The sequence below is a fragment of the Lagenorhynchus albirostris genome, chromosome 9, assembly GCF_949774975.1.
Source record: "Lagenorhynchus albirostris chromosome 9, mLagAlb1.1, whole genome shotgun sequence".
Classification (NCBI taxonomy): domain Eukaryota; kingdom Metazoa; phylum Chordata; class Mammalia; order Artiodactyla; family Delphinidae; genus Lagenorhynchus; species Lagenorhynchus albirostris.
In genome coordinates, this window is record NC_083103.1 from 96220142 (window position 1) to 96237217 (window position 17076).

The window sequence follows — 17076 nt, forward strand, 5'->3', positions numbered from 1 at the left end:
CCCAGTGGCTTAGCACAGGAAACATCAATATTAGAATCCTTCAGTTCACTCATTTTCAGCCCTTTGGAAGTGAGATGAGATAACTGGGAGGGATGATTATAGCACGAAAAATATATATATTCAGTGCTGCAGTTGTCTTGACTTTTAAAAATTCAAAGTATGTAATTTATTTTGAAATTTCAAATGACTGTAAAGAAAGGCATCAGATGTTTATGTTTCTAAAAGTGGGTGTGCATTTTAAAAGATTCCTGTAAAACATTATTCTCTGATACTTATATTTATTGTATTATGTACTAGAAATTTATAAAGAATGTCTTTTTCCTTGATTTTATGTATTTATACCCATTCTATTTAGAGTTTTTCCTAATTAGTTGAAGGAAGCAACATTAAACAAAAGAAAAATGGTTAAATTCTGATGGGTTATCTTTCCTCTGACCCCATTGCAGTTTCCTATTTTGTAGGAGTGGTGACACTGTGAATTCAAATACTGTTTAGTATTTAGTAGTCTCTAGAATTGAGGTCTCACTCATTTTTTAAATGTTGAAAATTAACTTTTTTGAGATCTAATTTACATAAAATAAGATGCACTCATTTTAAGTGTACAGTTCACTAAGTCTTGACAGATGAATACTCATGTAACCATTACCTTAATTAATGTATAGAACATTTCTATCAACCCAAAAAGTTCCTTCATGTCTCTTTGCAGTCGTTCTTACCTCTCCACCCAATCCTGCCCCTAGGCAACCACTAATCTGCTTTTCCTTACTAGTTTACTTTTTGCCTGTTCTACACTGGAATCATGTAATGTGTACTCTCTTTTGTATCTGCCTTCTTTTGCTTAACATGATGTTTTTGTGATTCATCCATGTTTGTTGCCTGTGTGAGTAGTTCCCTTTTTTTCTTGCTAAGTAGTATTTTATTGTAATGGCTGTACCACAGTTTGTTTATCCATTTGTCTGTTGATGGACAATTGAGTTGTTTCTAGTTTTTGTCTCTTATGAGCAAAACTGCTGTGAACATTTGTTTACCAGTCTTTATGTGGACATGAGTTTTCATTTATCTTAGGAGTGAAGTTGCTGGGTCATATGTAAATATATACTTGCCTTCATAAGAAATTTCCACCATTTTACATTCCCACCAGCAATGTATGAGAGTTCTAGTTGTTCCACATCCTTGTTAGCACTTGGTATTTATCAGTCTTTTAATTTTTAGCCATTCCAGTTAGTGTATAGTGATATCTCATTATGGTTTTAATTTGCATTTTCCTGAAGACTGCAAATGTTGAGCACCTTTGCATGTGCTTATTGGCCATTGGTGTATCTTTCTTTGTTCAAATCTTTTGTCCCTTTAAAATGTGTCTTCCATTATTGGGTTGTAGAGTTGTTTTTTTAAATATATGTCTGGATACAAGTGCTTTATCAGATAATTTGTAATGCGAATATTTTCTCCCAGTCTGTGCTTGCCTTTTCATTTTCTTATCAGTGTCTTTAGGAAAGCAGCTATTTAAAATTTTGAGTCTCATTTACCAGTTTTTTCTTTTATGGATGCATTTTGCATCCTAAAAGATCTCTGCCTATCCTAAGGTCTTGAAGCTTTTCTCCTATGTTTTCTTATGAAAAGTTTTGGCTTTTATGTTCAGGTCCATAATTTGCTGTAAATTAATTTTTGTGTAGGGTTATAAATTAAGGTTTGTGTTTTCTATTCTGGGATCCAGTTATTCTAGTTTTTCATCTGTAGTAGGCTCATACTTGTGTCATTTCATTAACAACAAGAAATATGCATATATATTCATTAACGTGCAATCTTTAGCATTTCCTTTGTTTTGTACATCAGACTTATTTAAAAGATCATGGCTCTTTGTATAAAAATCTTAATTTTGAAGTAGTTTTTGTTTTCTAATCATTATACTTGTGTTAGTTTACATGTTTTGCATACTGATTTTTGGTAAAACACTTAGATTCTGAAAAGCTGGAAGTATCTATTAAATCTTTGGCTAACAAAGAGTTCAGGATCTTCTGATCTTGATCTACGATAAAACAGCCCTGGGCACTAATTAGGGTTCTGTTTTGGGAGGTCCCTATTCCTTTGGTTGTGGTCTTCTTTTTCTCACCTTGCCTTGACAATTTTTGTTTGCTATTTAACTAGAAGGAAAACAAATTCTCTGTAGGAATCAGGTAAGTATATGAAAGAAATCAAAGAGTTGGTTGAACTCACAGGTTCTTTCTTTATCTTTCCTACTTTTTTTCTCTTTTCTTTTTATTTTTTCTACGAGTCAAAGTCTTTCTTCCCTTGGACTTTTCCTTTTCTTTCCTTTGGACTTTTCCTTTTCTTTCTCCCTTTCAGGAGAAGAGCTGCAGGTGCTCTGTAAGCACTTCCTTCTTTTTTATAGTCTGTTTTCCTGAGTATATTTTATTGAGAGTAAGGTTGGACTTCTCTAGAGTTTACCATGGGATGCTTCTAGCCTAATGTCCCAAAATATTTGATTATCTTGGGTTTAAATACCAGTTAGAGCACCAAAAACACAGGGAGGTGGGGGAGGATTTTATATTACAAATTAATTGCATAGATGTGAATGGGCATTCTGTCTGTCTCCTCTCTAATACTTCATATTTTCCAGTTTGCCTTAGCTGTTTTTAATCTTGGAGCAATTCTGCTGTACCTCCCCTGTGAGAAACCAGTATATATGGTTCTTTGTGATATTCTTGTGTTTGTTTTGCTTATGGGGTTAGTGTTCTTATTTTTTATATGGGTTTCATGTGCTACCTTGTGTTTCTCCAGACAGACTACAGTTCATTACTAATATGTAATTATTGTCTTTTTCTCTGTTTTCTCTTTCCTTCTCTCTTTACCCTTTGGTTCTTGTGCAGGTCTTGTTCAGCGTTGTGTGATCATCCAGAAGGATGACAATGGATTTGGGCTGACGGTCAGTGGAGACAATCCAGTGTTCGTACAGTCTGTCAAAGAAGGCAAGGCATTTTTAAAAACAGTCTTGTCACTTGGGAGCAAACAGAGTCAGAATAGAATAGTTTAAAAATGTCTATTGCTTAGAATAAAGTAATCACATACATTACAGGTCATATGGCCTTATTGTGCTAGAGTTGTCTCTAGTGTTACGGTTATAGGCATGAATTTACCCCAGTTGATTTTCTTTTGTACTTTATGGAAAGAAAACAGTTCTTATATTGTTTTAGAAATCATATGACTCCTTAGTCATGATACTTTACTCATCATCACTTACAGAAGTTTGTGGAATTTTATTTCTTAATGGCACCAGAGATATTTGGGTAGAGACCGATTAAAGAAGGGGCTGTAGACTCAAAAATATCCATCCTTTTCTCCCAAATGACAATAATATCTTGAACTACTATTACCATGTATTGAATACTTCCTTTATCTTGGTTGCTGTAATTTGAGGTAGGTATTTTTTATCTCTATATTACAGGTGATATCGAGGCTTAGAGTAAAAAAAAACATAAAATCTGTCCATGGTCATCCAACCAACTAGTGAATGGCAGAGGCAGGATTTGGACCTAAGTCTGCCTGACTTTACAATCTATGTATTTAACCATTCTGTTACACTGCCTCTTTTCAAGAAGATTATCAGTGAAGGTAAATGAATTGCATTTTAAGAATTAATTTCTCTTACAGATGGAGCAGCCATGCGGGCTGGCGTACAGACAGGTGATCGAATCATCAAGGTAAGGAAAAGACTATTATGGAATTTATGATACAATTAAAAAACAGCATATATTAGCCATATTTTGATTTTTTTAACTTGGATTTTCATTAAAAGCTACAGATTATATATGATGGATTTATTGACTATAAAAACTTATTTCATTCATTCTAAAATTAACGTTACCCTTTACTGAAAAGCATAATAAAAGGCTTGAATAAATGGAGTCATAACTCGCTGTTGTAAAGATCATATTTCTCCAAGTTAATCTCTTAGCAAGAAATTCCCTCAAAATTTATTAATAAATTTGGGGAGGTGTGCCATTCCTTGTCAAGCTTCCAAATGATTATTTGTTCTAAGTGAACTTTGCAAAGGTATTATGTGTATGGATAAGTGTGAGGTGAGATGGTGCAGATTAATTTGAAGCAAGTGACTCTATTATACCTATGGACCTATCTGTGGAACACAATAGAGAGTCCAGAAACAGCCCTTAAGTTCTGATCAGTAGGGAAAGAATGGATTAGTCACTAATTACTCTTAAGACAACTAACTAATGTGATTACTTAAAATCAAATTACTATACAGGAAAAGACACCATGAACATATTTACAAAGAACTATCTGGAAATAAATATTTGAAATATATTACAGAATATGATAGCCTTAATTGTAAAGAGCACTTTCAAATTACTAACAAAAGAATAAATAGTCTGACAGAAAAAAGGGCAAAGAATTTTATAAGGCAATTCTCCAAAATAATTGAAATAATATATCAATGAGGATATGTCCAACCTCACTGATAAGAAAGAAGTAGAAATTAAATGATAGGTGAAAATATATTTGGTTGTCAGAAATTTTAAAGATTAATGATACACATTTGGCATAGTTTGGGTATGGTAAAATGGCTACTCTCATAAACTTGTTGTGAATATAAATTAGGTAAAATCTGTTTGGATGGAAATTTGTGAATGTGTATCAAAAGTTACATATTTTAAAAAAGTATATAACCTTTGACCACAATTTTGCTTTTAGGAGCTTATCTAAGGTAATAGGTGTTTAAATGTGAAGTGATACGTGTACAGGAAAATTCATTTAAGCTTTATTGTATCGAAAACTTGTAAACAATCTAAATATGCGTATACTGAGGGCTAAAGAAATAAATTGCATTTCACCTCCAGCTTTTAAAAAGAATAGATTAGGTCTGTTTGTACCTATATTGAAAGACGTCCATAATGTAATAAAACAGTGCTTTTTTATTTGCAGGAAAAGGCAGTTACAAAGTATATGTATGTGTGTCTGTGTATCTGGTGTGTGTATGCTAGAATATGTCTCAGATTAAACATCATGCTTAACAGTGATCATCTCTGGTGGGCATGACAAGTGTACTTTTACTTCTATTTTATACCCCGATATATTTGAACTTGTAAAAATTAGTGTTACTTGCATCAGAGAAAAAATAATGTTAGATTCATGTTTGATATTTTTACCTTAATTTGTTTGGTTTAGTGGAAACTTTGGATAACACGTCCTACATTTAGCGTGTCTGAAAATTAATTTTCTTTGTAAAGGTTAGGTGATGATTGGAAAACTAATAGTAAATTGAATATTATTGGAGAAATATTGCTTATTCATCTTTTAAAAAATTTATTATGCCTTTGGAAAATCAGTGAATTTGTAATTAAAAGCAAAGGGAGTTTTTAATTTGCAAGAGTTCTTCACTGTGAAGGATTTGCAAATCTGTTGCATAGTATGTTTTGTCATTTTTCATGGTGAATAAGTTATAATAGTTATAATATCCTTTTTATTTTTTTAAGCATCTTTATTGGAATATAATTGCTTTACAATGGTGTGTTAGTTTCTGCTGTGTAGCAAAGTGAATCAGCTATATGTATACATATATCCCCATATCCGCCCCCCCACCCCGGCTCTTGCATCTCTTTAAATCAAGGCCTTTTTTTGTGCTCAAGTTCATTTTGTTGCTGAGTATACCTTATAGAATAGTGGTAAAAGTGACTATTGAACCAAATATATATGCATTTTAATATAGTCCTGTTTACTATGTTATAACTGGTTGTATTACATATGATAATTCCTGAAGTCAGTTTAATTGTCTCAACTAGAATTATCTGACAGACACTATTTTCATTTTCTTACAGGTGAATGGAACTCTGGTGACTCATTCAAACCATCTGGAAGTGGTGAAGCTAATCAAATGTAGGTGAATGTTATCCTCAGTTTTGTTTTCTGAAACCCTTATAGCAAAGATAAGCAAACATTTTCTGCAATAGGCCGGACAGTAAATTTTTTCTACTACTCGACTCTCATTGTAATGTGAAAGCAGCCATAGATGATGCATAAATGAATGGGTATGGCTGTGTTTCAGTAAAACTAAATATTTGCCAAAACAATCTGTGGGTTGAATTTAGTCCCTTGGCTGGAGTTTACTGACCCCTGTATTAAAGGAAAGTCTGAGGTGAAAATTCTTAATTTACTAATAACTATCTTTAGTCCACTTCATTTATGTGGTTGATTATAATGTCCTTGTTATTCTTGGTAATTATGAAAGTATGTTTGAAAGAAATGCATGAGTTGACCTGAAAGAGAAGAGGTTGAGAAATCAGACACAGTGGCCTGGATGAACTGAAATGGAACTTTCAAAATCATGTAGCATAATCATGTTCCCTCAGATAAGTAAATGATTAAATAATCCAGGGGAGTGGTCTTCTCTTGGAAATCTCCAGGGTTAAGAATTTGTAGTCTTCTGCATCAGACTATTTCTCAGTGTAATAGACTACAGTTAAGAGATAGTTGTTTATGGCCAAGCAGAAACACTACTTTTTTATTTAATATTACTTCTTTTCATTAAGTGGACATCTTTAGAATAAATTTAATAAACAAATCCTTCTTGGCCTTATTATTGCTTAGATAAAGCAACCTGTGAATCCCTTTATCTCTTCATCAGAGTACCAGTGCTCTAAAATGATCACTTTGATCTTAGTTCTTAACTTTAGTACATTTTAAAAAGCAATGGGATGATCAGAATTAGATCCTCATACTAGAATAAATTTGATTACTTATTTAATGAGATTGTGACTTATGAATTTTTATGTGCTACATAAATATGATGGTTTATGATAATAAATATATGCTTGGTAACTAACTGTTGCAGAGTATGAAAAGATTATTTCTTTAGCTTTTTAGGTTATATATTTTACTTGTTCCAATATCAATTTTACTTAAAAAATTAAATCCTGAGACTGTAGCAATAGATTACTTATCCAATAACAAGAGCCTAGCTAAAAACTCAAAATAAGCATAAAACACTCTGAGTATCGAAAACAGATATAAATTTGAAATGCCTAAACTCTGTGTGCTATACTTGTAGTAGCGCTCCCTCATGTCCTACTCTTCAATGCATATTCTAGACATAATAAAAGTGATTTCAGATCAAACCAGTTTAAAAACATCTAAAGAAGAGAAGGGAAGAACGAGGAGGCTATGAGAACCAAGCACATGGATAAGTCAATAAGATATATTAGATGACTTTGTGACAGAGAGAAATATGACTGAAAAACTTTAAAAAGTATATGTGCTTAAAATCTCCCCAATATCACAGCATTTGTGATCATTAAGTATAAAAAAAATTTTTAGAACCCCAAACACTGTGAAATAATTACCAGCGAGTTTCATGGGAGGATTAAGTTGGGAGAAAAAGTATGAAATACAATTTAAAGTTCTACTGAAAAGTCTAAGAGAAAGATTTTGTCATTAAAGGTCAGTTATCTAGAAAAGTTTTTTATTTGGAAAGCATTATTTCTTCTTGATTCTAGATAACTCATGAATGTCTGTTTCAGAGTCTTTCTGGTTATGGGTAATTTTGCTTTCCATAGTTTTTTCCCTGTAAAATGCCTAGTGAATTTGTCTTCTCCAAATTTTTAAAATTAAAACTCACAACTTATTTGTTGTGGGTTTTTTTTCTGCTTTTTGTCGGATATTTCTTGTCACACACATTTTTTAAAGTTAATTTAAAATTGTATCATTACAGAAAATTAGTTAAACCTTGTCTAATTAGTATCATCTTAATATGGTGATTTTTAAAATTTGCATTTGAGAAATTGATTGAACATAGCCATTAGTAGATAGTTGATAATAACTTATTCTTCTCTAAATTAAAAAAAAAATTACTGGAGTTATAAATCTTACTTGCTTTTAAGTAATAGCTGACCTTATGAGTAAGTGATTTGCTATCTGAAAATTGCATTGTTCTTTTAGAATTTTAGGGGAGCCATAAAAGAGAAATGACAAATAGGATTCTTTTTCTGTGGAGAAATGATTAGCAGATGATGAAACTTTCTCATATAACTGGATCTTTTAGAACTATCAAAGATTAAGTAGTAAAAATTTTTTGACAATGTTATTTTCCCTTCCCTTCCCTTTCTTCCATCTGCCCACCCCAAGCGGGTTCCTATGTAGCTCTCACTGTTCAGGGACGCCCACCTGGGTCGCCCCAGTTTCCACTTGCTGATTCTGAAGTAGAGCCATCAGTCGTTGGACATATGTCTCCCATCATGACATCTCCTCATTCACCTGGAGCATCTGGGAATATGGAGAGAATTACTAGTCCTGTGCTCATGGGGGTAAGAGTGGGAAATCGTCTTTGTAAATGCTCAGTTGTATAATAATGCTTTTGCTTTATGTTGAGTTTCAAAGTGTTGAGTTGATAAACAAATTTAAGTTTAAGATTCTAGAAAATAACTTGCTGATAAAAATAATTACCTAATAATTTGGAATGATTACAGGGTATTGAGATAGCAGATATAATTCAACAAATATTTAACACCTACCATATACAAAACAGGGTGCCACTCACAAAAATATAATTAAGATATCCTATGTTCAAGGTCCTTTGTTATCTTAGAATATATACTCTAAGAGGACAGGGTTTTTTTGTTTATTTTATTTATTGTTGTGTCCCCAGAGGCTGAAATATTGCTTGGCATATAGTACTAAGTACTTAATAAACCTTTGTTGTGTGAGATTGAATCAAGAGTATACAAGTAATTTTACTACAGAGGCAGCTGTAGACATTATGAGAAGGAAAATATTAAGTTCTATGAGATTTCAAAGGAGGGAGAAAGCACATCCAGGTGTGATAAGGAATGACTTTATGGAAAGCTATTATTTGAATTGAGCCTTGAAAAACAGTTAACATTCTAATGGTGGCAGTGGGGAGGAAGGCAACCCAGGTAGAGGAAGCAGGATTAACAGAGGTAAAGAGCCAAGAAAGCATCAAGTATTTTGGGGAAATAGCCAGGACTCTTGTTTGGCTGGTTGCCTATTAAAGATTTATGAAGTAGGAGATGAGAAAAAAGTAGAAAAAAGTAAGACTATTTATTTTGAAAAGTCACAACTACGAGGCTAATTTACAAGTAACTGAATGGGCATTAAGAATATATTACAAATTTTTTGAGGAAGAGAGTGATGTGATTATAACAGGATTTTAGGAAGACTTATTTGATAAAATATTATAGGGTTGTAAAACAAGGAGAAATGACAGGAGATGAATTAGGGATTTGTCTTAATACTTCAGATAGGAAATACTGGGAATTTGAACCATGCATGGGGGTTGATAGTAAAAATCCAAAGGAGGGAAAGTGTAAGATATTATTCTTTTTTTCTTTCTTTTTTTAAAAATATTTATTTATTTATTTATTTATTTATTTATTTTTGTCTCCGTTGGGTCTTTGTTGCTGTGCTTGGGCTTTCTCTAGTTGCAGTGAGTGGGGACTACTCTTCGTTGCGGTGCGCAGGCTTCTCATTGCGGTGGCTTCTCATTCGGAGCACGGGCTCTAGGCGCTCGGGCTTCAGTAGTTGTGGCACGTGGGCTCAGTAGTCGTGGCTCACGGGCTGTAGAGCACAGGCTCAGCAGTTGTGGCACACGGGTTTAGTTGCTCCGTGGCATATGGGATCTTTGTGGACCAGGGCTTGAACCCTTGTCCCCTGCATTGGCAGGCAGAATCTTAACCACTGTGCCACCAGGGAAGCCCAAGATATTAGTCTTATACTTAAGGCAACTTCATTTCTTCAACTAATATCAATATTTAATGTTTTTTGAACCTAGTTTAGCAAAAGTGTAATAGAAGAGTTGACATTTCCCTGTAACCTTTTATCTTTAAGTGTCATGTTTAAAAGTTTGTCTTCATAACCACCAGAAATAAGAAAATCCTGATAGGTATTGAAAATTGGAGCTGAGACGTAACATTGTATGACTCGTTTTCGATACTTAGTTTCACTTTCCTTGTATTGGTTCTTGTCTTTTTGTTTGTTTTTTTATCTTTTTCTAGGAGGAAAACAATGTGGTTCATAACCAGAAAGTAGAAATTCTGAGAAAAATGTTACAGAAAGAACAGGAACGGCTACAGGTACTAAGTTAGAAATGGGGCTGTTTTATAGGCTAGTAAAAACGTGAGTGGGCATAGTTGAGTTGGTATTTATTATAATCATAATTAAGCACTATTGTAATCAACGCCATCAGCTATTTTATTGATTAAGAATAGACTTTTAAAGATTTTCTTGACATAAGTAATTAATTCTTGAAATATTTTTATAACTTTTCAGTTATTGCAGGAAGATTACAGCCGAACACCTGCCCAAAGATTGCTAAAAGAGATCCAAGAGGCCAAGAAACACATTCCTCAACTGCAAGAGCAGTTATCCAAAGCCACAGGCTCTGCTCAGGTAGCATCGCTATTAAAAGTGCTACCCAACCTTTTGCAGGAGAATTTTCTTCTGGGAATGTGTCAGAGAGTGTTGCAGTTGCCTTTTTTTAAAGTTATTTTTTCTAGCATAGGCCAACAGGAGGTCCTGTGTTGGATGTTACAGAAATAATGATTAACTAAAAGAAATGTGGGCTTCTCATTGTTTGCTTGCTCATGATACCATGCTTCTTTGTTCCACAGTAATTTTAGAAAGAATTGAGTGTTTTTGCTTTGATATCACAAATTACAAAAATATATTTAGATACATATATTTACATTTTTGAGATGTATTCTGCCATTGTAAAACAGAACGGCAGTTATGTTTTTAAGTAGGGACATATGATTTTTCTTATTTAATCTGCACAACACCCTTTGAGATTAGATGTTACTGTTGTTTCCCCCCATTTTACATAAACACTTAGAGAAACTCAGAGAAATTAAATAACTTGTCTGAGGTCATGTAGCTCAAACGTGATGGAACTGGTATTTAAACCCAGTCTGATGAATTCAAAGCACATTCATATTAATAACTATTTTTATTCTAATTTTAAAATAGATTTCAATAGACTTGCTATATAGATATGTTTTGAAGATGGTAGTCTCACTAGAAAAATAGCTTAGCATTTATACATCAACCAGATTTATGTTCTATAATATTTAGATTGGGGATATGGAGAAATGAGTAAAAGCTGCTTACTTGTTATTCTTCATGAGTTAGGTCTGTAGGTTCACAGAACTAAAAGGATTCTTTGAAATCATCTATCCTAATCTGCTCATTTTAAAGTTAAAAAAAAATCATGCAATGGTTGAGAAAACTAGGGCCTAAATTGGTTAAGTTACTCAAACAAGGTCACACATCTGTAAGGCCTCCCGACTTCCTGGTTCAGTGTACTTTTCATTACACATTTTTGTTGTTACTTTTAATCCCATTAGCTATATGAAGTTTTGAGTATTCCACGTCAGTAATATTGACAGTTTATGTTGTGGTTATTACTGAGCAAAGACAACAATCTTACTCTGTTTGAATAGTAAGACTGTTGTTCCTGATTTAAAAGCTTATAATAATTTACGGTATAGCATTGTGTCCCAGAATTGGCCATTTATTGAAATTCTAAAGTGTTGGAAGGCAGTTAACCACAAGTTATAGTGTCATAATCTTTACTAAAGGGCAGGGAACATAAATTATGTAAGTTAAACTGTTTTATCTTTTTGCTTTATTTGAAGTTTGAGATTTTATTCTCTTTACTGAAATACCACTTTCCCTGTCTTTAAGGTCATGCCATTTGAGAACCCCAGAATTAGTAGTCATTTACGCTTTTGACTTTTAGAGCTTTTAGCATTCTTGATTACATCAAACTGGGTGAATTTAAACAGTCTCCATTGAGGTTGCAGTGCAACTCTGTTTCTTTATACATTCCATAATGAAAGGGTTTTTTGTTGTTTGTTTGTTTTTAATGTGTGTGTGTGTGTGTGTGTGTGTGTGTGTGTGTGTGTGCTTGATCTGTTTTAGGATGGAGCTGCAGTTACATCCTCCAAGCCATTAGGCGATGGGCTAGCAGTCAGTGAAATAGAAGCAGATCCTGGTGATGGACTAGGCAGAATTGACTATGGCAGTGGAGATGCGTCTCGGCCCAGTAGTGAAAGTGCAGATGTAAGTGTTCTACACCTTTATCTTCTTGTATTTTTCTCTACAGCCTCTTTCTCGATTTGATTGTAAGTTTTGTGAGCTACAGGTGTTTTCTTATTACTTACTTTTTATTGTCACCATCTTTAATATAGCAATTTGATGAACAGAAATTCTGGATACCGTTGTATATGAGCTTTTAATTCCAGACTTCACTTTTTCCCTTGGACACCATTGCCAAATGTTTCTTCTGAGGAGATGGAATTTCCCAGCAGGCGTCTTATTTGTGGGTAGAGAAGTTAATAATGCCAGTGCTTTCTTACTGAACCGAGAGGCCAACTGTTGATATCTTTAAGAGCATGTTAATATTCCATTTGTGGTCAGAGTGACTCAGTCTTGAATCATGGGGCACTTTGCCATTACAAAGAGGAAAAGCCTTAGTCCTCTTAGGTAGACTTTAGTTAATAGCCCATGTTTAGTAATGCTTTCTTGATTAACCCAGAAATTACCAGATGTACGTGGATTTTTGTTAAGATGATCAGAAAGTATTTTAAGCTGAATATGATTAGCACCATAGTTATATGAATACTTAAAAGCTAAGTTCAGTGTTACCTACTCAGCAATACTTTGTAAGTAGTGTGCAATAATAGGAATAACGAATTAAAAATAGATCACCCTCTTTAAAAGTGATGAGGAAAGTAATCTAAATCAGTTTTTTTTTTTCCCCAATGTGGGTCATAAAATCAATTTAGTGGGTTGGGGCCAATATTTTAAAAAAATAATAGGATAGGAAGTATGAGTACTTTTCATGTAGAAGAGCTAAGTGTTACTTTTTTTGACTTCTGTTGTACACACACATATATACACACATGTGTGTATATGTACACATGTATCAGTGTGTGTGTGTATGCATGTGGGCACATGCTGGTTAGCAGTGTGAAATTTCTCTTATTGGAGGTTGTAAAAAAAAAAAAACCACTCTTCTAAGCCATCATTTAGGGTATCTTTTGAGGCTTAACGCTCAGTGACTCAGTTCCTCATGCAAGGAAAATTCGAGGATTTTTTTTTTTGAAAGATGTTGATAGGATGTGGATAGGCTGTCTTAATGAAAGATTTCAATTTTGACTCAAGAAAACAATTATAGTAGTTTACGTTTATTGGGCATATATACCATAAGCTGTAATATGTGTTATACATTTTTTATCTTAGTTAATTCTCAGAACAGCCTTATGAGGTAGTAGTATTGTTATCACAGCTTAATAAAAGAAATAACTGAGGCCAAAGTGAGTTAACTAACTTGCCAAACTTAACCAGCTAGTAAGTGATCTGCCTCTACCTAGTTTCAAAATACCAGTGCTCAGAGGCTCCAAGGTATGCAAATGCATAACATTTGGGGAGAACAGTGAGAATTTTACAGGTGTACTAGGGTTATAGATGAAACGGCTGGAATTGATCTTCGAAGCAAAGCCTTGAGTCCAAGTTATAACTTGTTCAGCAGTACTGCTTTTGGGAATCCTCACATTTTTCCTTTTTGATTTAGTGCTGGCTCTCCTCTCTGTTTGCATGGCTTGTCTCTACCATTAGATGGAAAGTTTCTTGAGAGCCAAGCACCCATCATATTTGACTTTATGTCTACAAAGGCTGACAGATTGTAGGAATTCAGAACAAGTGATACAAATGAAAATTTTGAATTTTATCTTGTATTTAGAGGAATGTTAACAATAAAATCTGTGGCTTAGAAATATAACTTTATGAAATACAGAGTGAATTGGCAAGTGTAGGAACAGGCATTCCAGCGAATTAAGACTGACACATGATTGGTGTTTAATTGGTATTTGAACAACAGAATGAATGAGTAAAGAGTTTGGGCTTTATCATGCATGCAGGAAAGAGGCACAGTCAGAAACATGTCAGTGTGGAAAATGAACTGGAGTAAAGAGACAGGAGATCAGCAAGAAAAGAAGACTGCTTGGCTTAAGAGGAACTTAACCAATGTGTGTTAAATGGCTGATAAATTGTCACCATTTATTGAATACCTACTCTGTGACAGCGGTTGTACCTAATGCTTTACAGATATTCTTTTTAACTTTCATTGTAATCTTGAGGAAATTGAGGCCAAATAAGTGGATGTTGTGGAAATCCAGGTGAGAGATGATATGGTGCAGACTAGGATATTCGCTGAACACCTAACAAACTCGTGTAATTCGTACAGGTGTCTTTTTGAAGCTAGAGATGTGCTGCTTTTAGCTTATAGATTTCCATGTTTGTTTCAGTTGTACTGTGTTAAGATTGTAGGAACCGATCAATGCTTTTAATTTTTTTTTTCAATTTTCTGCTCCTTTTTTATAAAATAATCTCTTTATGGTGTTTGTGATATCATTATCATTGTAAAATTCCCTGCTTTGGATCACCTCAGAGAAGGCTTTAAAGAATAGCCACATTTCTGGTTCTCACAAGAGAAGCAACCTGATCACAAATCATCATCTCAAACTTAGAACATCTGCCTCTCTGGTTTTCATTTTGCACCTGACTTTTTAAAAATTATTTTCAAAAATTTCGAACCTATTCAAAACTAGACTAAGATAATGATTCCCCTCATTGTACCTAATCATCCAGCTGAGCAGTCATCAACAAGCGCTCAAACTTGTTTTTGTCTGTCTTCCTTCATTCCTCATACCCTCCAAATGCTGGATTATTTTTAAGTAAGTCTAAGACAGTATTTCATTAATATGCATCTTTAAGAGAAAAGACAAAGAAATGATAGCCATAATACCATTATCAAATCTTAATTAATATTTTCTTAATATGCAATTTGACTACCCCAATAGTCTTATAATGATCTTTTTTCAGTGGGTTTATTTGAATCAGGATCCAGTCAACGTCTTCAGCCTTTGGTTGATAAGTCTCTTAAGTTATAATAGTTCCCTCCTCTTATTTTTTTTTGCTATTTTGTTGTTGTTGTTGTTAAACTGGGTCACATGTCCCAGTTAAAACCACCCACATTCTAATTGTATTTTCATGGTGTTGTTTAACATGTTCCTTGAGTATATATTTGCTGAAAATTGGTAGTAAGATCTAGAGTCTTGAACAGATTAACGTTTGAGAGTTGTTGTTTGGCAAGAACAATTCGTGGGTGGTACTGTGTATATCCTGTCATATCACATCAGGAGGAGAATGTCTGGTTGTCTTTTTGTGATTGTTAAGTTTGTATAAGGTGTTCAGATGATGTCAGCATGATTCCTTCATTATAAATTTCTCCATTAAGCTTTTATCTAATGTTTTTACCTGCCATTGATAGCAAACTGCCTGCATCCATTATTTAATTAGAGGTTTCAAAATGATAATATAATATTGTCATTCATTCTGTATTTATTAGATGGAATTATTTTATAAAGAAGAATTTTCCCTTACTAGTTTTAAGTTGCCCTAAAATATAGCTTATATATAAACATTTGATTATTTTCCTTTATGTATGTGTTTTCAGAAGAGTTGATGCCCTAACATACTCCAAAGGTCACTAATGTGGGATGTGTGCCCACATGTGTGCACATGTGTGTACCTGTGTAATATTTTGAATTTATAGATTTTTAACATATTTGCTTTTTGCATTTCAGTCCATTGCAGTCATTATTCTTTTTGATACTTATTAAATTGTCCCTTTTTTTGGGCTGGTGGTAGTCCCCTCAATTTGTCTTCTATGTTCTTTTGACATGACTCCCCAGTAACATAGCTTTCTTTCATTTTGGTGTGACAAAATTATTCTCACTTTATCTTTTATATCTCTTGACCCAGAGTCATCCATTTCTCCCAGGTGGGGCTTATATTTGAAACTGCTGTTTTCTCTTTCTTGTGGTATCTAGGCATATGTATAGGTAGCATATATCTTCCATATAGGCATTCACACAAAAATCTCTTGTATCTCATTTTCAGCTGCTCTGAAGAACGGCTCCCATTGCTTGGGGTGTTCTTCATCCCCCCAAAATTGAAGTTCTGTGTATCATATAGTTTGTATTTTACATTAGGTCATCCCAAACATACCATGTAGAGTTTATAAAAATCCGTAGATCAGTTTACATGAGGTAGTAACAGAAAAATAGAAGCTTATTTTCATTCCTATAAATAGGCCAAAATGCTTTTAACTTGGTTAGAAAGAATAGTTTGGGGCAGAAAGGTTTAGAGGAAATGGATAAAGATACAGTTTGATTTTGACATAAAGAATTTTTTTTTTTTTTTTTTTTGGCTGTGTTGGGTCTTCGTTGCTGCGCACGGGTTTTCTCTAGTTGTAGCAAGTGTGGGCTCCACTTCGTTGTGGTGCGCGGGCTTCTCATTGCAGTGGCTTCTCTTGTTGCGGAGCATGGGCTCTAGGCATGTGGTCTTCAGTAGTTGTGGCTCGCAGGCTCAGTAGTTGTGGCGCACGGGCTTAGTTGCTCTATGGCATGTGGGATCTTCCCAGACCAGGGCTCAAACTTGTGTCCCCTGCATTGGCAGACAGATTCTTAACCACTGTGCCACCAGGGAAGCCCTGACATAATGAATTTGTGATATATAATATATCTGGTTAGAGTTATTTGATAGAAATTAACCCTCAGGCCTAAAGATGAAATAAAACTACTCTATATTGTTTTATCAACATAAAACTAAAAAGCTAAGAGAATAAGTGACTTGCCAAAGTCACGTAAAAAGTAGCAGAGCCAAGTATTATATGAAAGATATTCAGTAGTTTCAAACACAAATACGAAATTCAGAACATCATTCTTTCACACAATTTTTCTTTATCTCCTTTGGTGAGCCTATTGAAATGAAACGAATGTGTTTTTTTTTTTTCTCATTAGAGTCCCAAGAGTGGCCTGAAAGAGAGGATTTATCTAGAGGAAAACCCAGAGAAAAGTGAAGTAATTCAGGACACTGTGAGTATGAACTCCATGAAATGATAATGTTTTCTTTAGCTTTCCTTATACTTAAGTGACAGAGATATATGATATTTGTGTGTGTGTGTGTGTATATATTTTTTTTTTTTGG

General features: G+C 33.9%; 1 protein-coding gene across 5 annotated transcripts in view; it reads left to right on the plus strand.

Annotated features, from left to right (window-relative positions):
- ARHGEF12 (Rho guanine nucleotide exchange factor 12) overlaps window positions 1–17076 on the plus strand; it is a 140717-nt gene that overhangs the window by 82320 nt on the left and 41321 nt on the right. For 2 of the 5 annotated variants that reach the window (XM_060160616.1, XM_060160617.1), the window contains 8 exons: window positions 2868–2966; window positions 3649–3698; window positions 5832–5889; window positions 8134–8312; window positions 10020–10097; window positions 10294–10413; window positions 11944–12084; window positions 16890–16964. In XM_060160616.1, coding sequence (XP_060016599.1) covers window positions 2868–2966; window positions 3649–3698; window positions 5832–5889; window positions 8134–8312; window positions 10020–10097; window positions 10294–10413; window positions 11944–12084; window positions 16890–16964 — 800 coding nt within the window. The remainder of the gene's footprint in view (window positions 1–2867; window positions 2967–3648; window positions 3699–5831; window positions 5890–8133; window positions 8313–10019; window positions 10098–10293; window positions 10414–11943; window positions 12085–16889; window positions 16965–17076) is intronic. The other 3 variants (XM_060160619.1, XM_060160618.1, XM_060160620.1) reach the window with 3 other exon arrangements.